The sequence below is a fragment of the Sus scrofa genome, chromosome 6 (assembly GCF_054392235.1).
Source record: "Sus scrofa isolate SSC_HxYL_T2T_F1_AM1 chromosome 6, Sscrofa_HxYL_maternal_Yorkshire_Landrace_v2.0, whole genome shotgun sequence".
Lineage (NCBI taxonomy): Eukaryota > Metazoa > Chordata > Mammalia > Artiodactyla > Suidae > Sus > Sus scrofa.
Genome location: NC_139388.1, coordinates 140,454,745 through 140,480,526, shown reverse-complemented (window position 1 = coordinate 140,480,526; position 25,782 = coordinate 140,454,745). Strand labels below are relative to the sequence as shown.

General features: G+C 40.7%; 1 protein-coding gene across 3 annotated transcripts in view; it reads left to right on the top strand.

The window, feature by feature from the left end:
- The first annotated feature begins 960 nt into the window (after positions 1-960).
- Positions 961-25,782, top strand: part of AK5 (adenylate kinase 5) — a 276,939-nt gene continuing 252,117 nt past the window's right edge. For 2 of the 3 annotated variants that reach the window (XM_003127921.7, XM_084964661.1), the window contains exons 1-5: positions 961-1,432; positions 5,899-6,085; positions 12,254-12,421; positions 16,764-16,933; positions 17,031-17,144. In XM_003127921.7, coding sequence (XP_003127969.5) covers positions 1,373-1,432; positions 5,899-6,085; positions 12,254-12,421; positions 16,764-16,933; positions 17,031-17,144 — 699 coding nt within the window. In that variant the 5' untranslated portion in view covers positions 961-1,372. The remainder of the gene's footprint in view (positions 1,433-5,898; positions 6,086-12,253; positions 12,422-16,763; positions 16,934-17,030; positions 17,145-25,782) is intronic. The other variant, XM_021096460.2, reaches the window with a different exon arrangement.

The following is a 25,782-nucleotide window of genomic DNA, read 5'->3' as shown; positions in this document are numbered from 1 at the left end:
TCTCCCTGGTCCGGCCCCACATGGCAATGCCTATCAGAGCCTCCTCTCCTCTCACAAGCCCTCGCACAATGTCAGGCACTGCACACAGTTAGAGGTCATGTTCTCAGGGCAGCATGCACCATCTTTCAAGCAGACAATGAGAAGATAGCCTAATGGAGGGAAATGAGTCATATTGGGAGCTAGGAGGACGATGGTATCCCTTGATAATGGTCTGTAGCAGGAAGATACTTGAACCTTCTTGCTGCTTTAGCACATCACCCATACCCACCCATACTCAGCCCAGGGTGCTCCAACGAACTCTCCACGGCCCACCAACTGCACACTCCTCTGATCGGATTAATCCGCTCCACTTTCTGCGCATGTTTCCAATTTAAGCAATCTCCAGCGCTCCACCAACACCCACTTCTCCACCTTCCTATTCCTCTCTGAGAAAATTAACTAGTCAATTACTTACTAATCCTTCTGTTAATAAAAACTTCGGCCTCACTGTAAGGCCTTATAGTGAAATCTGTAAGGATCTGTAACGCTAACAGGGGAAAAAAATTCGAAACCAGCTAGCAAAACTTTCCTAAAGGATAGAAATACGCAGGATTTAAAATGATCTTAGGGGCATGGAATCCACACCATCAAACCCATCCCAGCTCCCTAAATATGAAGAATCAGTAACCTTTGGAATAATTGATAAATTCTGTGAAAATAAGGTTTCCTTCTGGGAGCTCTTTGGGCTTGGAGGAGGAGTAACGGGGGGGGGGGGGGGGTGCGCGCGCGCGCGCGCGCCTGAGTCCGGGTTTATACAGACCCCGACTCAGGTCTTTTCGCCCGCTGCTCTCAGGTTGCTGCCCCTGGAGCGCACCGCTCGCAGAGCCCGGGAGGCAGTGTGACACGGAGGGGTGTGACTGAGTGCATCTCGCGCGCCCGCGTCCCCACCCCCGCACTCCGCGCCGCCCGCGCAGCGTGACTGGCCGCCGCCGCCGCCGCAGACCCGGCTCCGGAGGCACAGAGCGCGGCGCGCAGAGCGGGAGAGGCAGGCAGACTGCTGCCTGGCGCCCGCCGCGCTGTCCTCCCTCCTCCTCCGCTCCCTCCGCCCCTCCCCCGGCGGCCGCGCAGCCTGGAGCCCGGGCAGACTCCGCTCGGAGCCCGCAGCTCGGGCGCGGGGACTAGTGGCTAGGCGGGGGCGGCGGGAGCGCTGAGACGACAGCCACGGGGAGAGACGGAGGGGGGCCCAGTCTGGGCGGGCAGAGTCGAGCGTGTGAGTGTTTGCGCGTGAAAGCGAGGGCTGCACTGTGCTCGGCGCGGACCCAGCCAGCCCCAGCCCAGGTCGCCGCAGCCCAGAAGCCTCCCGCCCGCGCCCCAAGGCACGCGCGGCACAGCCATGAACACCAACGATGCCAAGGAGTATCTGGCCCGCAGGGAAATCCCTCAGCTTTTCGAGGTAGGGTGCTAGGTCTGGCAGAGAGGGACCGGAGGAGCGGGAGGGCATCTCCGGGATTCGGGGTGAGGCAGCCGCGCCCCGTCCCGCCTAGCAGATACGGGGCACGGAAGTGAAGGGGCTTCCAAAAGCTCGTTCGCCCGCTTACCCGGGGACAGCCGCCTTTCCAGCGGGTTCCAGGGCCCCTGTGGTCTGGCTGGGCTCAGAAGCCCCCACCTCTCCAATCAAGTTACAGTCTTCGAACCCGGTTCAGAAGGCAGGCTGCCTCCAGCGCACCTCTCATATGTGGACATCCAGGGTGGGCTGCAGGCAGCGGCCGGCCGCGGTCTCCAGGAACGAGGTCCAGGCCTGGGGCGGGGGCATGCTGTCCCCAGCGGTGAGTAAGGACTCAGAACCGAGGGGTCGAGAGCCTTAGTCCTTTCCTTGCGCCGAGGGTCCGGACTCCCGCGTGGAAGGGGAAGTGGGGACGAAAGGAGCCCTACCCGGGAACAGCTTGGAGGAGACGAATGAAGATGCAAAAAGCAAATCCAAACCTATCAAGTGCAGCGCTACCTTCCGGGTGGCAGGCACCCAGTGCTGTTCTGCGCTTTCGGTGAATGAACTCCTGAACACGTTTTCCCGTCGCCTTGGAAGGGATGGGTCTCCTTCCTCTCCTCTCCAGCCCATAGCTTTCGCCTGCCCTCTTCAGCCCACCTAGAGAAAGCAAGAGGGAGCGACGAGGCGGGCGTGACTCCTGTTGCTCTGTCCGCTGACCCGCATCACAGCATCATCTGCACCAGGGACCCGAGGGATGGGGAACATTTTGGGGATGAGGGAAGGAAGGCTTGTGGGATGAAGTAGAACCTTGGTTAGTTCTAAACCACAGCCTACCCAGATCGTTTTGCTACCTTTCCTTCTCTGCGTATTTGAATTTTAAAACATTCCAGAATCCTGTGTGTTTTTACTTAGGTTAAAAAAAAAAAAAAAAAAAAAAAAAAAGGGATGGAGCCAAGCTTCATTAGCGGGAGACCTGAAACCTGGTTTCCCCATTCTGAAAGATAATACACTGTAGATTGATATGGTAAACTACAAGTCATGCGTTGTTCTTTCTCCTGTTTGTGGGGTTTGTTCTGCTAAAAGGAGTTTTATAATGCTACTTGGGAAAATAATTTTGTCTCTTTTTTCCCAAATTATCTTTAAAATGGGACGCCATAATAACAGACCTTCATTTTCTCTCACCACCTAAGCCACGGTTTTCAGGTCCATCCGAAATCCAGGTAAATTGCCCACTGAGCACAAGTCTGGTATGTGAAACCCAAATCTAGCTAGTATGTTACTAATATTTGAAAATAATCAGGAGGTATTGCATAAGGACAGGTGTGAGAAGTATATAGGATTCTTGTTAAGAGTTTTTCTTTTTTTAATTTTTAAAAAAGTAAATGAGAGCAAGAGTTGAAGGTTTTTGTCATAAATACTTCTACTAAGATCAGTTCCATCCATAAAAGAGTAATGAGAAACGTCTTCAGGAAGGTGGCCTGATTACAAAGTCCTGCTTGGTAGTACACCTTTCTTCTTTATAAATTTGGGTACCATTTTTCCTTCTTGGTAACCACCGAGGATTTTGATAGTTCATGAAAATCTACACTGTGTATGCAAATAAGTGTATGCAGGCATTTTTGTTCAGGTGCTGTGCTTTTCCTTGGCTTCTCTGCATATGAATGAGATATTTTAAAATAGGACACGCCCGGAAAAGGAAGTTAACTTGCTTCGGTGAAATACAGAAATACTTATAGGCAATCCCAGGCAATGGAAGGCTGAAAAGAGATTGCTGGTGACCTCCAAAGACTCCAGCCTTCCAGTAAGAAGCTTCCATGCTGCGCACAGCACAGGAGGAAAGTAAAACCTCCTGTGATGAATGTGATGAATGTAGGCAGTAAAACCAAATGCTTTAAGTTTCCAGACTGGATTTTCCCCCTCAGTATCACAATACAGATACACCAAGTTTAGCAATTAGATATCTATCAAACCCAAGACATAGGCTACAGTTGTGGCTACTAGATCCCATTGTAGATCAAGTGACAGACTATTGAATGCTACGTGTTGTCAAGCGACTAGCTGTATCTAGCTGATCTTTTCAGATCTCTTTCTGATTTGAGACGTCCCATAGGCTAAATGGGGATATCTTTGGTGGATTCAAGTTTGAAATGTGTTTCCATTTGTAGATTAAATGTTTAAAACAAAAAACCACTTTCTCCTGATTTTGTCATGAGTTCTTAATTCTAGTTAACCTTATGGTTTTATGTATTGCTCTTGTATCACCGTACCTTAGAGCAGAAATTTGGCAATTAATTTGAATACTGGAGAAAGTCAAATTAGATTATTTAAGTTCTCAAAGAGTTAACACAAATAGACTGAGTGAAAAATATCTGCTGCTTGTTTTGAATCCCTGATGGTGGCTGACTATTAGAAGAAAGGATTTAAATTACCTATGAAGGCATGGAACTCATTCCCCCTTCTAAAATCAGTATGCTTAGTAGAATCAGATTTGTTCAAGGAGGCAGGGAACAAATATTTTCCAGTTTAAAAAAAATTCATTTAGTATGTTCACTCACTTTGGGCAATAATAGGGATAAAAAAATTAAAGACCTAATTTTCTTTTATCAAACTAATGTTTTCATTAATAACTATAGTAACATTTTTTTAAAAAGGACCCAAACTTGAGTGATTTGAATTGCAGTTGGGTCATGTATCAGACATACATAGATAATATGGCATTTTCTTTTTATCCCATGTTATATTTTTGCAAGATGTAGAGAGAGGAATGTATGGTTTTTGAAATCAAAACCATTGACTTGGAATCCTGGGTCTATGAGTTTCTTTCTTTCTTTCTTTTTTTGCTTTTTTGGAGGTTCCCAGCCTGGGGGTCGAATCCGAACTATGCCTGCTGGCCTACACCACAGCCCCAGCAACGCAGAATCCTTAACCTCCAGTAGGATGCAGGGATCGAACCTGCTCCTCATGGATCCTCGTCAGATTCGTTTCCAGTGAGCCATGACGGGAACTCCTATGAGTTTCTAGTTGAGTGACCTAGATCAACTCACTCAGCTCTTTGAGCCATGATTTCTGAATCTATAAATGCATATAGGGCTGAAAGTGCACAGGGTAAACTAAGGTATACACAGATACAACATAAGCACTGCTGCTGAGTTAGCTACTTTAAAATAGGAGGAAAGTGAGGAATTAAATGCTGCGTGTATGTGTGTGTGTGTGCACGTGCACTCAAGCATGTGCGTGTTTATAGCACAGATCTTGACACACGAACTGGGTGTGGATGCCCAGGTTAGTTTTTTCCACTCCCTCTGCAATTGAACTCCTCTGACTAAACATTCTAACCCACACAATTTAGGATTTCAGAGAAGAAATGTACTTGGTAGGAACTGCCTAACATTTTGAGCAAATTGCACAAGAGTAATTTGAAAATAAAACACTGTATTTAGTAAAGATGTCAGCCTTTCAAACAATGTGTGTTTTGTGCATTAACAATGGTGATAATAATCCTTTATGATTTTCCCATGAAATACTTCAAAGGAAAATGTTTTGCACACCAGTTCGGTTCCTAGGAATCAGCATTTCCAAATTTGTGGCATTTAAAAAATTCATACTTGTGACACATTGGACACCAGGTTTTCCTCTGTAACTTCAGTGAATGTTATAGTGATTTATTATATATCAGATGGATTTTTTAGACTCAGACTTAATGTTTTGAGTGAATTTTTCCCCCTAATTAGGGAATAGTCTGATATGCATCTACATGTGCAAGGGAAGGTGTCAGAGATTGAATATTGAAAAATATGTAAGACCCACACTGTGTTGTTGAAGATTTATAGGTTAGATGAAAAGACCAACACAATCTGATGGTTTTAGTATGAAGGACAGGTAAGATGGCTTTTTTTCTGGGGATGATGAGCATTGAAGAGGCATCCCCAAGCCAACCTGAGGGCTCATGGGAGACTTCCTGATGATGATGATGGTGATGATGTGATGAAAGCCACCAACATTTATTATTTACTATGTGTCAGTCACTTAATATGTACTTTATGAGTATTACTTTTTTTAATGCTCAAAAAACCCTCTGAAACTGAGGCTTGAAGACTTTAAGGATGGGTAGAAATGAGCTAAATCATGACTGGGGTCTTTTTACACACTGCACTTTGTCTCATTTTGGTAGGGTTCTTCCATTTTAAACAATGTAGTCGCCTTCATTGTTTAAAAGTTAGAGAATGTAGAGCTGAAAACTAATCAGTCCAGAATTTAAGGGATTGTTTTGATTACTCAATCGGAGCATAATTTCAACTCTGTTTATTTTTTTTTTTAAAAAAGATGCAAAAACCCCCAAGAATTTAAAGATGGGAAGATGGGGTATACACTATTTTGACAAAGGTGGTTTTAAAACATATTTCATGTGGGCATATTTTGTTCTTGTGTTTCAGAGCCTTTTGAATGGACTGATGTGTTCTAAGCCTGAAGACCCAGTAGAGTACTTGGAAAGTTGTTTACAGAAAGTAAAGGAACTAGGAGGCTGTGACAAGGTGAAATGGGATACATTTGTAAGCCAGGAGAAGAAGACCTTACCCCCACTCAATGGAGGACAGTCACGGAGATCCTTTCTAAGAAATGGTAATGTGTATGTAGAATAATAGACAGTTTATAGTTACAGCGATTCTCTTTAAAACAGATGGTACAGACTGTAGGCAATGATTTAATTCAATCATTTAGGCATTTCCAAATGCCTAAGGGTATTTGGTCTTGGAACATGACTAATTTCTCTCTGCTACTAATTCTGATCACCTCCATGATTAGACAAACAAAATTACATAGATTGTCGAGCACTTCACTAAAGGCTTGATGAAATTCTTTATTACTGACTCCATTATTTTTTAAAGTGAATTACATTAGCAAACTGAATTTTTCTTAAAATGACAAATAAGACTTTTCCAAAGACACAAGTAGATGATAGGCATAGTTGATCATTATTATGTAACACCAACATTTTTATTAACCAAGATTTAACTTATTATCGTGTTTCCAAATTTAGAGTTCGCATGAATGCATCTAAATAAAGTCTTTACTAGTTAATTCAAGAAGGAGTTCCTTAGGAGCTACTGAATGCAATGCATAAGACGAGGTATTAGGGTACTGTAAAGGAAATGGGAGGCATAAATTGTTAAACAATTTTAGGAAGAGTTTGGAACTAAGAACTGAATTTAGTAGAGGAAATTCATAGTATTTCTGATAGCTTTCTGAAATATATGCTTATCAAAATTTGCAGTTCAATCAGTCAAGCAGCTTTTTAGGCTCCAATAAAATTTGAGAAGTACAATAGTCTGTGCAAAATGGAATCAGTTCCAATCAGAGGAAACCAATTAATTCTTTCCCAGTGGCCAAGATAATTATATTTGCAAATTTTAAACCATTCTAAAAAATTGTAGCAGAAAAAAAGCTTCAGTCATACGGACAGAATTTGAAGTGGAGACAATTTTATTTGCAATGAATACAAGGGGAAATAGTGTTTTATCTTACTTAGTCATGACCCACTTAGATTTTATTTGAACTTGGTGTCGGGAAAAGTCATAGTGTTGATTTTTAAGAAATATGATCGGAGAGGGAAAGTAGAATCAACATTATCTCAGAAACATCTCCAGAGAAGAGCAGACTCCCCTGTCTTTGCAGAGTCACCACTAAGGTGATTGCGGCTTAGGTGCTCAAGAGAGTACTTTTAGCCAGTTACCACACAGCACACCACTTAGTAAATTACGGCTTAGGTGAACAAGATGGTATTTTTGTGAGCTTGAAGTGTTCATACACCTTCCCAAAAGAGCTAACCTGCTTCTCAAAGTGTCATCACTGGTTAGAGTCTGGCTCAATGTCAAATCCATGCTCTATGCTCTTGTTAAATCAAGTGAGATAAATAGGAGGAACTTCTTTTCAAACCTGAAAGCACTAACAAACTGTAGGTATTACTGGATTCATGTACATCTTTAAATTTAAGTCTAAGAGGATATGACATTCACTTAGTCGAAAAGCTGTTCTTAGGCTGGTTATATAAGTGACCATTTTGTGACCAAACGAAATCTGAATGTTTCTATTTTATACCATTACTTGACTAGATTATATTTAAAGCCAAGCAGGCCAAGTATGTAATAGAGAATGGTGGGGACTGTGGTCAAGCTAGAAGACAGAACTAGAGGAACAGTCACTGTCTAAAGGCAGTCAAACACAAATTTTGGGAAAATGTCAAGCTGAACGAAACACATCTATGGGCTACACTCGAACCAAAGATGACCAGTTTGGAACTCTTGTTGATCTAGCAGGATAAGATAAAATAGGAATGGACAATGTAGGCTTAATTTTCATTAGATCTGAAATTGCTTGTTAGTTTTAGAATCTCCATACCTTCTAATACTTTACCAGAATTCCCACTCAGAGATCTTTTAATTAATCATCAAATAGAACCTTTCACATCTTATGATGACAAGAATGTTGTCTCCCATTGCCCTATATCTGGAACTTATGCTAAAATATAGAAAATAGTTTCTAAACTGATTTATCCTGGGCTAATAAAATTGTATTTTATGAAATGCTTTACACATTTGTGCTTTGTAGGTTTTAACTATGATTTACAAAATAGCTTTTTGAAATCAACAAAATTACTAACTTCCCTATAACTTATAGCATTATTATTACTTCTAGAAATAAGTGATTCATGCATTTTTCTGGAATATTGGCATAGCTATGCTAATATGTAATTATTATGAAAAATTATTCTCTGAAATGAAACATTTTAATAATTTTAAGCACATTACCTTCCTAAGTAAAAAGATGATAAAAGCAAGGATAAATTATTAGTTGACAATTCTCTGAAGCATTGTACTCTAGATGTGAGATAAACATCCATTTTTTTTCTTTGACATATGTATACAGTTGAACAAATAAATATCATGAGTAAGAGTCTCATGACTCCAAATATCCCTCGAGCTTTTCTTTTGGAACATTTCATTGTCATCTTACACTCAACATGTCCAAAACCAAACATACCATATTTGCTTCAAAACCAGCACTTTTTCTGATGTCCATGAAGTCAGTCAGTGAGTCAGTTGAGCAATAACATAACCATTTATTGAGTACTACTATGTCTCAGACACTCTTTTAAGACTAAGCTTTCTTTCCATCCAGAAATAAGAAACCCGGCACCTGTCCTCATGGAACTCTCAGTGTAGAGATGAAGTCAGGCATTAGACATAAATTAGAAGTACAATGGATGCTTTAGGAAACACCATATGCTATAGGACTAACCATATTAACAGACAATGGATCCAACCAAGGCTAGGGTTCAGGTTAGGCTTCCTGGAAGAAGTGTTGTGCCAATACTCAGAGACAGAAAGCTGAGTGGGTGTCAGCTAGAGAAGGCTGGAGGAGATTTGAGAGTATACTAGGGTACAGAGAACAGAAGTTCCTGATGTAGAGGAAGAGCCATGATAAAGACAGGAAGGAGAGAAGTGCAGTATTTCTGAGAGAGAGGGCAGAGAGATACTACCTGAAATGCAGTCTTTCCTCATTCTTTTAGACTTGATGCCTGGCAATTGTTTTTGAACTGTCACCTTCCTACATCGCTCACATCCCCATCCGAGTCATGTCCTTCATATCCAGCCACTCATTTCCGTTTCCCTTACTTCCCCTAAGCCCTCACGTCTCACTGTGAATTCTTTAACAGCCTCCTGGCTGCTACTCTTTCTGCTCCTAGTTTCTTCCTGTTCAGATAAATTCTAACCATCACTAGGTTCATTTTCCTAAAAACGCATTTCATGTTTAATCATGTCATTTCTCTACCCCCCCTCCAAATCTCCACTGACGTTCTACCAGATTAAAGCTCAACCTTTTACCCTGATGGTCATGGACCTCCACATTATGACCACACTCTACCTACCCATCTTCTGGCTTTTCTACATGGCATCATCTATTTCAGCAAGACCATTCTCTTTGTTATTGGCTCAACAAATATTTATTGGACACTAACTTTGTGCTGAGCACAGTTCTAGCTCCCAGAGGTACAGAGATCTAGATGGTACGGCCCCTGCTGTCATGGAACTGGCTCTAATGGGAGAGGACGAACCATGAGTGAATAAGAGACCTCTCAGATGGTGAAGCAGTAGGTGCTATGCAGAGTACTCTTAGAGGTGATGTCCTTGAAATTCACTGGGTGGCTCCCCTAGATTAAAAGGTCAGTAAAATCCTCTTATAAAGGGGACATTGAAGCTGAGCTATGAATGACAAGAAGCAGTCAATCATGGCACCCACAAGGGAAGAGCATTTCAGGCAATGGACTGTGAGGCCGGGTGTGGAAGCAGAATGATAGAGTCTACTGTAGTAGCCCAGGTAATGATGGTGACTTGGGAAGAGTTGCGGTACTGTAAATGGAGAAAAATGTATGCACTGGGGATATGTTTTGGAGAGAAGTCAACAGGAATAGTCATGAAGAGTGAAAGAAAGTAATCAAGGGTAACACCCAGAGCTTTGCCCTGTGTCGGGGAATCATTTCTGTTTCAAGGCAGAATAGGATACTGTTGTTAGTGCCTTTCCTGACATAGCCCTTCCCAGAATTTTCTACAGAATATCCACTGTCACCTGTAGACTACTTCACTCTCTTTGTGGAACTAAAGTAAGTCCAATGGGTCAGTAGTCAATGACCTCATTTGTTGTATCAAAAGAGAATGGAGGAGTTCCCGTCGTGGCGCAGTGGTTAAGGACTCTGACTAGGAACCATGAGGTTGCAGGTTCAATCCCTGGCCTTGCTCAGTGGGTTCAGAACCCTGCGTTGCCATGTGCTGTGGTGTAGGTCACAGATGCGGCTCAGATTCCGCGTGGCTGTGGCTGTGGCTGTGGCCGGTGACTACAGCTCCGATTAGACCCCTAGCCTGGGAACTTCCATATGCCATAGGAGCGGCCCTAGAAATGGTAAAAAGACAAAAAAAAAAAAGAATATCCACTGTCACCTGTAGACTACTTCACTCTCTTTGTGGAACTAAAGTAAGTCCAATGGGTCAGTAGTCAATGACCTCATTTGTTGTATCAAAAGAGAATGGAGGAGTTCCCATCATAGCACAGTGGTTAACAACTCTGACTAGGAACCATGAGGTTGCAGGTTCAATCCCTGGCCTTGCTCAGTGGGTTAAAGATCCGGCGTTGCCTTGTGCTATGGTGTAGGTCACAGATGCGGCTCAGATCCCGTGTGGCTGTGGCTGTGGCTGTGGCCAGGGGCTACAGCTCCAATTAGACCCCTAGCCTGAGAACTTCCATATGCCTCAGGAGCGGCCCTAGAAAAGGCAAAAGGACAAAAAAAAAAAAAAAAAGAGAGAGATATAGAATGGAAAGTTCTTCCTGATCCACACCCCCAGAGGAGATGTGAGCATTATGTCATGGTCAAGTCCAGTAGTCCCCTTAGCCAAATTTCTCAAGGAAGGCCAGGTGGTTTCCCATCTCCTTTGTGCAGGTACTTGTTTGATAGAGAATTTCTGTGCCTCCAGCAATATTCTCATCTGGATGAGGAAGGAAGGATTGATCCATGAACCAAATAAATCAACAACTAGTTGAGACCATCTCCCTCACTTGAGCTTGCCAGCTCTGTCCTCTAATTTACTTGAATGTGTCATTTGCATTTCTGACTCTGCGTCTTTGTGTTTTTTCTACCAACTGTCGTGTTTTGTTTCTACATTTCATCACCTGCACTAGTCTTTTGAGGTTTGAGTTCTACCTCTTTTGCAAGTCCTTTCCCACCACTCCATCCCAAATGTTATATACCCATTCATTGAACTCATGTGGTGGTTACTCTAAGAGATATTCATTTTAGCACTTATGCCGCCTGGTGCACACACTGCTGTCAGATATAAGCATATGAGCTCTGGTCTGTAAACTCTTGAGAAGACAGGACTACATTGTGTTTTTATGCCAAACCATCCTCAGCACACTTACATGTCTGACAATAAATGGTAAACATTTGTTGCCATTGTAGATGTCAGCTTGAATCTTCATAGTTACATTTTTAAATCAAGGAGGTTAAAGGTAATAATTATTGGCAAAGTAAAGATAAATAATGTCGAAAGATAGCCCACATGTAGAAATCATTTACTCTTTTACTTGTCTTGTGCCTTAAGTTTTTGTGCATTAGGCCACCAAGCCATTCCATTGAACTACAGGAGAGAACCTGGATTGTAGTGACTGTGTATCTGAATTTATGCATAAATGAAATATACTGTGCATGATAAGTATTGCCTCCATGAGAAGCTGCATGTGGTTGTCAAAGTCATGAAGATGTGCGCTACACAACTTTAGGGAGCACTGTTCGAAGAGACCAGGATGTATACCTAGCAAGACTAGGTATCTAGTCTAGTAATTACCATGTAAGACTAGACAGTACTCGGAAAGATTCCTCCAGGGCAGAGGTTGGCAACCTATGACCCAGAGCTCAAGTCTGGCTCCCTGCCTGATTTTCCAAACAGAGGTTTATTGGAACACAAGCACATCCATGTGTTTATGTATTGTTTATGACTGCTTCCCTGCTGTGGACACCAAGTTGAGTGTGAGCCTCTATATCCCTCTAAGCCCAAAGTATTGACTGTCTGGCCCTTTAAGGAAAACTTTGTTGACCACTTAAGGGGATGGGAGTCGTCTTCCATTTGAAGAAAAATCTAACTCATTTAGTTTTTAATTTTCCTAGACTAACCTGTTTAGTGCAAAAAATGTTTTATTGTGCTTTTTTTCCCGTTTCAAAGTTATCTTACTCTTTTGCAGTAATGCCTGAAAATTCAAACTTTCCATATCGGCGGTATGATCGGCTCCCTCCAATCCATCAATTCTCCATAGAAAGTGATACGGACCTCTCTGAGACTGCGGAGTTAATTGAGGAGTATGAGGTCTTTGATCCTACAAGACCTCGACCCAAAATCATTCTTGTCATAGGTATGAGGACAGAAAGCGAAATTCTCATATTATTACTCACTTTGTTTACATATTTACATTTCAAAAATTGTGTTAACTGTATATCATATTTGCAAAGACGTAGTTGGATAAAGACAAACAATAGAAACGAAAGCTCAAGAGAGAGTAGATGGTAATATTTTTAGCATAATCATCAATAAAATATAAATTGTTATAGTTATGTAATCTAATCCTATGGCACTGTTATAGAATCTCATTACAATGTCATAGACAGTCTCTGTAATGAATCAAAACTAAGTAACCTCTTCAAGATTTTTATTGTCTTGTGTTTTTATCAGATTAATTTTAACATAGGTAACTGAATCCATTCGGTGTTTTCTAAATATGATGTGCTTTTTCCCCTTAACTCAACAAACTGAATTTTTATTCATTATTAACTTCAGAACAAAAAATAAATAATAACAGTATGTTGGTAGAAACCGATATAAACAAATCTGCCTTATGACAGACTGGAACCTACAATAAAATCTAAGTTTTGATGTTTTTAGACAAGTAGGTCTAAGCGAAAAGTGTTTCACACAGCATGTAATATCTGAGTATTAATCAAAATAACAAAGATGATAGTTCATTTTTAAAATTGCCACTAAGAATCTTATGTTCAATATGAAAAATATCAGTCTGATGCCATTTCACAAGGAATAGATGTTGACAGTGTTTTAAGCATTTTTGCAAAATGCATTTTTGACTACTCTTGAAAATTCTAACTTTCTCAAAAGCTATAAAACTTATGAAGAGGGCTGTGAATATGCAACATATGTGGTCATGGTCTCACTTTCCATTTGACTCAGCTTTCAGAGATGACCAGAAGCAAAAATCTAGTGTGAGATATTCAAAGCTATTCTACCCAGTAACTGTTAACAGAAGGCCAAATGCGTACAGCCCCCAAGCAAAGAAGTATTGCTTCTAAACGATGTAATGATGATGACAAGGGGGGGAAAAGACTTGCAAATAAACTGCCAAGCTTAAAAAGAATTTAAGTGCACCAGGCTAGAAGGAGTGATATTTGTATATCTCTAAGTGTAATGAAAATGAAATTGCCTGTATATTTAGCCCTGAATTGTTTAAAATAATATTGTAAAAAGAGTTCAGAAATCAGCCTTCTAAAACTCAAAATATTCCTATCGCTTACAGCAGCCACTATTATTCCATAAATCTCTATCTATTCTAATTCTTGTGCGTGGCTTAAAAAGCTAGGGTGCTTACCTAGAAGACAAGGAAATGCTTTGTTAAAAGACAGAGCTGCAGGTGAAGAATAATTGGAAATTATTCCATCATTTTATGATGACACATTCTTTCAATATTGTTTTTCTTATTGTTGGTAAAGTATTGGTGATTATTAAAAGGAAGAACAAGTGAAGGCTTAATTGTCCATGAAAAAGATATAATACCAGGTTGCTCTTGCATGAAACAGCACATTTATATGAATTTTTGTGCATTGTGAATTTTATATGAGAATGATTAAAACATTTCAGTAAACTAAGATCTATGGAAAAGATATAAATGCTTAAACCTTCTCCCTTCCAGTTTTTCTTCACTCAGTAAAATCAGTTTGCCTCCCAAGCATGTGATTTTGGCTTTAGACTTACTTGATGTGTTGTGACATTTTACATATTACAAGAATGATGCAGAACCAATGAGGATTGAGATAACAGAAAACAGAAAAAGCTGAACCTTGGATTATCTGAGAAAATTGGGGCAATTTTATGACTTGAGTAATTATAAAATAACTGTGCCTGAACTTTACAAATTTTTATTAATTCTGACCATTTGGTATATGGTGTTACATCCAAATAAACAAAATATCCCTTCTGGCAACACTGATTTTCTTTTAAAAAGTTGGTCTTCCTGGAGTTCCCATCGTGTAGCAGTGGTTAACGAATCCAACTAGGAACCATGAGGTTGCGGGTTCAGTCCCTGCCCTTGCTCAGTGGATTAACGATCCAGTGTTGCCGTGAGCTGTGGTGTAGGTTGCAGACGGGGCTCGGATCCCGCGTTGCTGTGGCTCTGGCATAGGCTGGCAGCTACAGCTCCGATTCGACCCCTAGCCTGGAAACCTCTATATGCCTCGGGAGCGGCCCAAAGAATAGCAAAAAGACAAAAAATAAATAAATAAATAAAAATAAAAAGTTGGTCTTCTTGGCACAGATATGAATGAATCTCTTATGTTAGCATAATCATAAAATCTAAGAGTTATATGGATCCTAATATTTATAAGTAGTAGAGATAAAGAAATATAACAAAATTAAACTCACTCTGGTTTTAGTGAGCCCAGAGATTCATTTGTTAGGAAGCTTCTAGCTCATCCAATAAATTAATGCTATTCTCTGTCAGTTGTGCTAATCTTTTTTGTTGCTATTGTCTGCTACTGGCTCCATTTTATATTTTGTTTTCCTGGAAGTGCCATAACTTTCATAGCATGTTTGAATTTAATCCAGCAGAATTTATAATCTCTTATTTTGATGATTTGTGAGATCAAGTATGGAAATACAGTTTATAAAAGATAACGTGCATTCTTCAGAGATCAAATCAATTTGAACTTGCTGATGGTGCTGGTCATGTAATTTTTTTTTCTTCAAGCCAATCCACAGTTTGACCATGGCTTAAGAGGCCAAAAGCAGTTATTTGGAACCAAAACTTACTTTTGATTTGGAAAGTAATGACATTAATCTCCTAGTCATTTATAATATTAAGTCTAATAGGATTGGGTAGAATTTCTAGAAAAAGAATGTCAAAAATGTAAAGAAATTTCTATCCTTAGTTTAATAAAACTGTGAAAAGGCAAAAGCCAGTTTTATTAGGTGCATTGGCATCGGGATTAAGGAAAGGGTCTCCATATATGACTTGATCTTAGAATTCTGCACATTAAAATTTTCACGGAAGAAATAAGCCCTCGCCAACCAAGTCCACTTGCTCAGAACTCTAATTACAAAAAACAAAATAAAGCAAAACAAACACTTTTCTACTTATGTTATTTGTGACAAGAATAAAAATATGTACTAAATAATGATATGTGCTTCAGTAAAAAAAGCATATGGCAATGATTTGTAAACATTTTTTTCAGTGATTAATTGTGATTTGAAAAAATCTTTTGGATCTCTAGTCCCTCAATTTGAATGTCAAACACACATTGTTATGCAATGCAGAAACCAATTAAATGAACAAATTCATTAAAAAATAATAAAATAATGAAACGTAAAATGATTTCTACTCCCCAAAAAACTTGATAAGTTGAATTAGTAGGGAGAACATCAACTCACTTTTCTATTGAATTTTTATTTTCAATATTGCTTAATCAATTATATTTCAATGAATATTACCCAAAACAGTTCATTACTTATTATAAATTGATTTTTAAAAATACTTTGTGGTCAATCATCTATGATTAAGTACTTGAAAATGTTTTATTTTTATAACTGCCAACAAATAACAAACCAGACTAGCCTGATTGTTATGTGCTTTATTTTGAAATTTGCTGACTTTAGAGTCTGATTAGTTTAGGTTGTCTAGAAATATAAATTAAAATAATGTAATGTTGTTTAGAAACAAGATCTGAGGCACACATTTTATTATTATCTGTTATTTTAGTGCTCATGCTTTTAAAAAATAATGTCAGTCACCAATGATTAGTGATAAATTATGTTGCTAAGTATTTATTATTCATACTAACGTATCACAAAGTCAAAAATTGTCATGAGTTCTGTGAAATCATTTCACTTTAAAGACATCTTCCATTCATTCTGCATATTTATTGTGTGAGATTTCTTTTAAACTTCAAGAAGATAAGGCAAGGAGATGCATGAGCAGACAGCTCAAAAAAAAGATTTAAATAAGCTATGTCAATATTGGTGTGCCTTTGGTTAAAACGAATTGTTCCTTTTCACAAAACTTCACATTAACTCTTTGTTGGCATGTAACACATCTCTGTCATTATGATCATTGTCTTTTATAGGTCATAGATTTTCCTTTGATTACCAAGAGAAAAAATGATTATTAGAGCTTACACAGCAAAATGGAGACTGTTGCTTCCAACTGCATTATTCAATTTTTAAAATTAGTTGTTTGCTAAAATTGGTAAAGGAAAAAATGTCTCTTTGATCTAATAGAGTCCATCTCAATTTTACTCTTTCCTTGGCTGAGTCTACTCTTGCTCTGCCTTCAGTGGAAGCAGTGAGAATGACCCAGGTAGAACAGTTTCTGTTCTTGTACTGGTCTAGACTCTGCAACTCAAGGTGAAGATGGTTGTTTAAAAGGGTGTTTCTTACATCATCAGAAGGTCACAGGTTTACCTGTTTTTAACTGACAGGTGGTCCAGGAAGTGGAAAGGGTACTCAAAGTTTGAAAATTGCAGAGCGTTATGGATTTCAGTACATTTCGGTGGGAGAACTATTAAGGAAGAAGATCCACAGTACCAGCAGCAATAGGAAATGGAGTCTTATTGCCAAAATAATTACAACTGGAGAATTGGCCCCACAGGTACTGCTGTATAATGTGCTTCTATTCTACAAAGATTTCTGTACTCACTGTGAATGTAAGTTTCACTCTAATTTTTCATCTTTTTTCTTTAAAAAAGGAAACAACGATTACAGAGATAAAACAAAAACTGATGCAAATGCCTGACGAAGTGGGCATTGTTATTGACGGGTTTCCAAGAGATGTTGCCCAGGCTCTGTCTTTTGAGGACCAAGTAAGAATGTCTCCTTAATATTTTAAATGACCTACATTTTTTGCTTAAAACTTTGAGATTAATATATATTTCTTGGAAGACTTGCTGTTATTTTGAATGAATGCTGGCCTGAAAATGGGCAAGTGCATTAGTATGGGTTGGCAGAAGGTCTTTTCCTTGGCACCCAGGCTTAAACATTGAAGACAGTCTCTGCCAAAAAGAAAAGATAAAAACTAATAATAGCATTCATTATTTTTTATTGAAAAATATAAATCTCTCTAACCTTTATTTCAAAATATTTTCCCTAAGATTGTATTTTTTTTATCTTTAATTACTTAAAAACAAGCTTTATCCAGTACAGCCCAGGGATGGAAAATGTCACCCTACCATTACAGTGTCACCTGCTAAAGAACCCCTCTTCACTGGGGTATGACATACTAAGCCACTACCTATAATAAGGTAGGGTTCAATTTGTCAAAATGTACTCAAATTGAGTAGACTATGCCTGCTGAATACCCAGCAACCTATTTTAAAAGGAAGTACATCATTTAAAATATTTTCTATATCTATTTAATCTTTGAAAAACTAGGGGGACTAATTTTTCATTTATAATGCTGAATTACAAAAATAACATTTTAAGCCCTGGCGTAAAATGTGAATATCCATTAATACCCTCTTTCTATTCCATTGCCTGTCTTATACTGAGGAATAGAAATACCGTTAAGCTTATTGTGTATTTTTCCAGGCTTTTTTTTTTTTTTTTTTTTTTTGTATTTTCTAGCGCTGCACCTGCAGCATATGCACCTGCGGCCTACACCAGAGCTATAGCAATGCAGGATTCAAGCCGCGTCTGTGACCTACACCACAGCTCACGGCAACACCAGATCCTTAACCCACTGAGCAAGGCCAGGGTTTGAACCTGCAACCTCATGGTTCCTAGTCAGTTTCATTAACCACGGAGCCACGATGGGAACTCCAGGCATTTTTCTTTACATTACACTCTTACACATACACCCATGCACGGCTCTGTGTGCTTGCTCATTTACAAATGCAGTTTTACTTTTCATAGCTATTTCAAACTTTCACCAAAAAGGCTTTTCCAAGTCATGGTGCTATCACTGTTGAATAACAGTATATTTCTCCAGACCTTTTCCAACCAGATATAATTCATATTTAAAATGTTTGCCAACCTGGTAAGTAAGAAACTGTATTTCATTTTTTATGTTTATTGAGTTATTTCTAAGGTTAAGTATATTTTCAGAAACTTAATTGACCATGTGTATTTCTTCCTTGTGCGAATGCCTGCTTTCCTTTGCCCACTTTTCTTCAAATTTGTTTATTTTGTTATTTAGAGAAGCAGTTGACGTAACAGTTATTATCAAAGAAGACTAAGTCAAATAAGTTGTCAATGTATGTCTCATATAAAAGAAGTTGAGTTAAGTAGTTCAAGGCCAGGAGGTGGTTTCATGAAACCTGTCTTTGAATATTGACATTCACTTTGGGGGGATGCTGCTGGAATGTTTTTCTCCTCTCCCCAGTTTCTCCTTCCTACAGGAAGTCCGGAAGCTCTGGTGCTTACCCAGCTGAAGGGCTTGGTTCTAATTGCTCTGGCCTTGAGGAGAGAAAAACTAGAAAAAAATCAATTATTTGTTGTTGCTATTGCCATCAAGTGATATTGCTGTTGAAAATGTGTACTATGTCAGCCATTCCACGTGATTCACGGCTATGGTGGAAGCACGATAGCCAAGCAGGCAGGAATTCACACCCAGTCCTGGTCTACCCTACATATTGAATGAAACGCACTTAGTGCGCACAAGCAGAAAAGCTACGTGATTCTTTCCCTCTATTGCCTTTCAAACATGCTCTGAATCTCTCACTTCTCTCCCAGATAATAACTCAGGCAGATCCTATACTTTTCCTGGTCACTTTAAAAGAGTAGCAGATGGAGTTCCTGTCGTGTCTCAGTGGTTAACGAATCCGACTAGGAACCATAAAGTTGCAGGTTCGATTCCTATCCTTGCTCAGTGGGTTAAGGATCCGGCGTTGCCGTGAGCTGTGGTGTAGGTTGCAGATGCGGCTCAGATCTGGTGATGCTGTGGCTCTGGCGTAGGCCAGCGGCTACAGCCCCAATTAGACCCCTAGCTTGGGAACCTCCATATGCCACAGAAGCAGCCCTAAAAGGACAAAAAGACAAAAAATAAAAAAAGCCCAGTCCTCAATTATATCTCAATAAAGCTGGAAAAAAATTTTAATTAGCAAGCCCAGTCCAATAGAAATCAAAAGTTAAGTTTCTCATTCAGTTTCACATATGTCTGCTATTCTCAGCTTGGGTCTGGTTCAGGCTCAGAAACCTGAATCCTGGAAGAATTTCAGCAGCGGGGGAAATAGCCGAGAAGAGGCAGGAAATGCATAATTCCTCAACAACTCTCTGTGGACACCTGATCACTCTCCAGTTTCTCTCCTATAGCCTGGACATGAGTGATGACCCTTTACCACACTGGGTGAAAGGTCACAGTATTGGTTTGGGGACACCTGTTAGCAAGTTCTAGAAGATGGTCTGGGATCTCCCTGTAGAACATTCAGTCACCTGCATTGACCACTCTCAGCCACATTTCTGAGGCTTCGTACGTGTTCGTTGTACATGCACAACGTGAACTTTTGGTCCAATTTACCATCTTGGCATTGTGGTGGCCTGGAGGGTCTTGCCCACTGCAGGCAGTGTGGTGGTGCCTGAGGTCGATGCTGCCATTGTTCAGAGAGGACAGGGGCAGAGCTGAAGAGTTTATGTAAAGCCAAGTATTTGGGTCCGCCCCAATTATACCACACCCCATGTAGCCTTAAGCTCCTGGGATGTCTTTTTTTCTGGTACCTCTTCTGGCACCAAATGGTGGGTGGGGTGGTTTCTACACTAATTCTCCAATCCTGTGACACTAACTAGATGTCCAATAATTGAATTCAACTCTTTCACTAAATATGCAGAGTTAGTGCAGATGGTACAGGTTAAGGCTCAGTCCCACATGACTGCCACCCCCACTCCCTCAACTTCAGACATCATTCAAAAGTCCCAAGGCAACCCGTACTTCTGTCCAACCAGCTATGTTTAGACATTTCCACGACACCCTCCTCAGGTGTGACAATTCACTAGACTGACACGCAGAACTCAGGAAAATGCTTTACTTATCTTTACTGGCTTTTTAGAAAAAATACAACTCATGGAACAGCTAAATGGAAGTAGATCAAGGTATGGGATTGGAGTAGCACAATATCCCTGGCCTCTCCGGGTGCACCACACTCCCACATGTCAGAATGTTCGCAAACCCAAAAGGGCTCCAGACCTCATCGCTCAAGGGTTTTATAACCCAGTCTCCAAATCCTTGACCCCCTCCCTGGAGGCTGGGAAGGGAGACCGAACCTGCTCACCTTCGAATCTCATGTTTGGTCTTTCTGGCCACCAGCCCCATCTTGACACTATTCAGGGGCCCTTCCCTGAGTCACCTGTTTAGCTTGAACTCACATGTAGTCAGAAGGTGCTAATGATGAGCAACAAAAGACACTCCTGTCCCTCCGGAAATGCCAAGTGTTTTAGAAGCTCTGTGCCAGGAACCAGAATCCGGGACAAATACTAAGTAGATATTTTTATTACACTACACTCCCCAAAGGTTTTCTTTTTTCTTTTCTTTTTTTAGGGCCTCATCTGTGGCATATGGAAGCTCCCAGGCAGGGGTTGAATTGGAGCCGCAGCCATAGCAACGCCAGATCCAAGCCGTGTCTGCGACCCACACCACGGCTCACGGCACCGTGGGATCCTAACCCACTGAGTGAGGCCCGGGATCAAACCCGCATCTTCATGGATCCTAGTCGGGACTGTTACCTTGCGGAGCCACAACGGGAACTCCCTCAAAATTTTTCTTTAACCACCTACTTTTTACTACACGTGTGGACACATATAAACACATATGCAGAAAGTTTCCCTCAAGACTCCCTCACAGGTCCAGAGGGTACAAAGAAATGGATTTCTGACATCAGCCGTACACTAGTGATAGTAAGACCATTGTAACAAAAAGACCTAACATGGGAGTTCCCATTGTGGCTCAGTGGTTAATGAATCTGACTAGGAACCATGAGGTTGCAGGTTTGATCCCTGGCCTTGCTCAGTGGGTTAAGGATCTGGCGTTGCCGTGAGCTGACGTGTAGGTTGCAGATGTGGCTTGGATCCCGCATTGCTGTGGCTCTGGTGTAGGCAGGCAGCTACAGCTCCCATTCAACCCCTAGCCTGGGAACCTCCATATGCCGCAGGAGCGGCCCCAGAAAAGGCAAAAAGACAAAAAAAAAAAAAAAATCTCAAAAAAACAAAAAACAAACCAAAAACCTAACGCGTAGTTGGGCAAAGAAGTGTATTTTTTCTCGTAGAGAATAGTGTCCATGTTAACAGTCCTGATTGACTGGGGAGTTTGGAGGATTCCTTCCAAGTTGTTGCTCTGCATCTCTTAGGACGCCGTCGTCATCCGTATCATCAAAGCAGGGTTGTCATCACAGAGGGGTTCCAGTGGGCATGTAAGGGGAAGAGAACGTGAAGGTCTGAAGTCCCAGTTCCAGAAGTGGCCTCCATCAGTTCTGCTCACACGGTGTCGTTGAGAATGTGGATGTGTTGTAATTGCGAGGCAGGCCGGCAAGTTTGGTCCAGCTGGGCAGTCAGGTGCCTGGCTACAGTTCTACGACTGTGGAAGGACGGGAGAACTGACGAACAGCGTCTACCTCAATTTGCCCCTCTGATCATCCAAAGATTTGCCTGCTCCTTCTTCCCACATATAGAATGTGCTCACTCATTTCACAAAAACAGCAGCCCATCATCTAGTTCAAAAGTCAACCATCTCTACTTGATGTCTCGTTCTCTCCATTATGTCCAGAGTTAACTCCTCATCGCAGCCACCTGCAGACTAAACATCTCAAGTTGTCTTCTTTCCGTGTCAACAATAAACCACAGAGGAGCAAGACCAGGAGAGGCAAAATGAAGGCTCCTCTTCAGGAAAGGGAATTTGGCAATGTATATGATCAATCCTGAACCAGAGCAGATAAATCCTGCAAAGCAGGGATTCCCCTGGAATAGAGTCATTTCCTGGGTTAGCGCATTGGCAGCTCCGTGTTCTCTCTCCAGGAGTAACTCTTGGCCTGTTCTCTTCTGAAGCCCTTGTCCCTCTGAGAAGGTCTCTTGATTGCCCGTTATTCTGCATGATCACATCAAAGTGATTTGTTGGAGACCGTGCCCTCCTTGGAAGCCCTTTTAAGTGTGGAAAAAAACCACAAGCGTTGTCTGGCTAGGCTTATTGTTGCTTTGGTAAGCTTCTGCTCTTTTGGCTTCTAGTTCGTTCCACATACCTGTAACGACTTTCAGAGTTCTTGTCTGGATGTAGATTATTAGCTTCTTTGTTTGTTTGTTTTCTCATTTTGATGGCGGTCACTTTGAGGCCATCTAAAGCAACAGGCTTGGGTGAGAAGGCAACATCCTTAGTCTGGGTTTTGCGGTAAGGCTGGGTCCCTATTTTTGGACGGAGTTGGGTAGTAAATCGGAGTCCTTTGAGCAACTTTAGTCATATCTTCTGCTGTCTGGAGGTATAGAAGCAGTTGGCTCTTTCAATCTTGAGATGTCTTAAATTACAGGAGACTTTTTTCTCTTCATCTGCTTACCAATTGGTTAGTCCTTTCTTGAGTTGATCTTATCATATGTTGCCAAACACAACAGAAACCCGTCAACATATACTAACATTCTAGCTCTTTCTAGCCGTTTCCTCCCCAGCTATGGGCTCCATAGGAACATGATCAGCCTTCCAAGTGATCACAATAGTTACACCAATTATTTTACAACTGTGTAACAAGGGGTCAACTTACAGTCTAAAATATCTGTGCCCTTACTGCTCAAGAAAACTGATACCATGTATTTTAGTTTTTGATGTAGTAGCATCCTCTTCATATGACTGTTGTATTATTTGGAGTAAATCCAATATGCTAGAATAAAAAGACACAATGATTCAGTGGCTTAACACAGAAACTTATTTCCCTTGTATGTGACAGCCTCACCATGAGTGAGGGTGCTCTTTCATTCACAGCTTCAGCCTCACATTTTCTCACTGATGCAGGTTCTTTCCAAGTTTTGTTCCTCCAAACCATAGGGAAGTGGTTCTCAAAGTTTTTGGGTCATAAGACCTCTTTACACTTTTAAAAATTATTAAAGAACTCAAAAAGCTTTCATTTGCTGGACTATAGATATTTGTATTTAGCATATGAGAAATTGAAAAGGAAAATTTTAAATATTAAGTCATTTAAAATAACAGTAAATCCGTAAGTTTTAACAGAGATAACACGTTTTTATGAAAAGTAACCCTATTTTCCAGAGCCAAAAAAAAAATGATGATAGAAGAAGCATGGCTTTACATTTTTGCACATCTCTTTAATTTTTAGCTTCATAGGAGAGAGTTGGATTCTTATGTCTGCTTTTGCATTCCACCTGCTGTAATATCACACATCATGTAGCCACTGGAAAACTTCCGTATGTTTGTGAGGGAATGAGAGTGAAAAAGTCACAGAATTGCTCAGTGTTAGTATGAAAATAGTTTTGGCCTCTGTCCTCCATGAAAGGGTCTCAGTGATCCCCAGGGGTCTCAAGAGCACCCTTGGACAACCATTGCCCTGGGACAGGGGTGACATCTGCATGGTGAAAGCTGGGTCGCCACCATGGTTATTTCCAGGTGGTTGGGAGAGGGAGAAGCGTGCAGAAGGTATGTGTGCAATGTTGGAAGTCCCAGACCCCAGGACAGCACAGAGCACGTCACATCCCTGATGAGAACTTAAGTTGCATGGTTGCATCCTATCAGGAAGGTTGGGCGTGGAGTCACATGGTCAGACATGGGCCCGGCTACAGAGCAGTTATTGAAGAAGGGAAAACAGTTCTTGAGACACAGCCAGTACTTTGCACGACCAGCGACATGGCTATGTCCCGTCTTTCCTTCCCATCCTTACTTTTCAGCCGGAGCTGAGCATCAGGCCCGCCCAGTGAGAGGGGAGGGGTCGACTCTCCTCATCCCCCGCAGCATAGCCCTGGTTCCCCTCCTTGCATTTTATAGGACTTCCTCTCTGAAACATTTCCTCTCGCCTTTGGCCTGATTGTTGAAAAGAGAAAACAGGTTGATGAGTGGAAAGGAACCAAGTTTGGCAGGAATGGAAAGTGTTAGATCTCTTTATCACCAACCAAACATACTCCATGGCCAAGATTGCTGTAGATGGTTTGGTCCATAGTCAGAGCCCAAGCAAGGTGGTTTTTAAAGGCTATAGAGTTTCATGTTCCATGGGCTTGGAGTGGGGAGAAAAGCTCAATTTCTGTTCTGAGGATTTATTAACCAAACAGCGAAACCAGTAAGAACTTCATGGTGCTGTTATTGAAAATGAAGGTGGAAAGTCTACACCAAATCTATTTTTTAAAAAACTGACAGTAATTAACAATGCATTCAGCTTTCTGGCCCCAGCTAATTTTCTATATTTTTATGTATCTACACATGCATTCTACATGCTGGGCTACTTATTCCTCCCCGTGACCTGCTCTTGCTAGTTCCTCTTCCTAATGCTATTTATATCATCTCAGAACTTGCGTCTTTTCCCTGTGTGTTGTTTTTGAGCTCTGTTTTAATACATGTAGACCAAGCTCCTTCTTATAATTGTTTCCTTATGTTACATTCTATAAATGTCATATTTTGCGAGTGATTTCAGGTTGCTTTGAAATTACAGCTATTACCAGTAACACTGTGGTCAATATCCTTGTATACATATCCCATAGCGTATCTCAGGAATATTTCTAGAAATGGATTTTCTACGGTAGAAGGAAACTGTGTGTATGTGTGCCTAATTTTAAATCTATATTTTAAAGTTTGTTGAAATGTTATTAAAAAGTGACCTTATGAATTTATAACTACTTCTTTCCTCTTTCCCTGATCTCACCAATACTTAGTTTCAAATAGTTTTACTTTAGGCTACCTGATAGATTAGAAGTGTTTTTGTTTTGCTGTTTTAATTTGTATTCTCCTAATCACTAGTGAACTAAAACATTTTTTTTAAAAAAAAACTTTAGTGGCCATTTGTATCGCCTCTTTTGAGAATTACCCAAACATAACTTTGGATGCTTGAATTGCTTGATTTTTTAATTAGTGATTTGGACATTCATGATTCTAATTCTTTGTTATGTATCTTGACCATATTTTCTTCCACTTACATTTTTCTAAATCATGTTTGAGAAACAGACAGAATCATGCTCAATTTTTGTCTACATAAGTTTTCAGTTTAAATGTGGTAAATGTGTCATTACTTTCCTTTTGACTTCTACATTTAGATTTTTTTTTTTGGGGGGGGGAATCTTTTTAGAGCCGCACCTGCAGCATATGGAAGTTCCCAGACTAGGAATCTAATCAGAGGTGTAGCTGTGGCTCTGCACCACAGCCACAGCAATGCCAGATCCTGAACCCACTGAGTGAGCCCAGGGATCAAACTTGCATCCTCTTGGATACTAGTCAGATTCTTAACCTGCTGAGCCACAACGGGGAACTTCTACATTTAGATCTTAAAGGTAGATCACTCCCTATAGTCCTTTTTTCTTTCTTTTTTTTTTTTTTTTTTT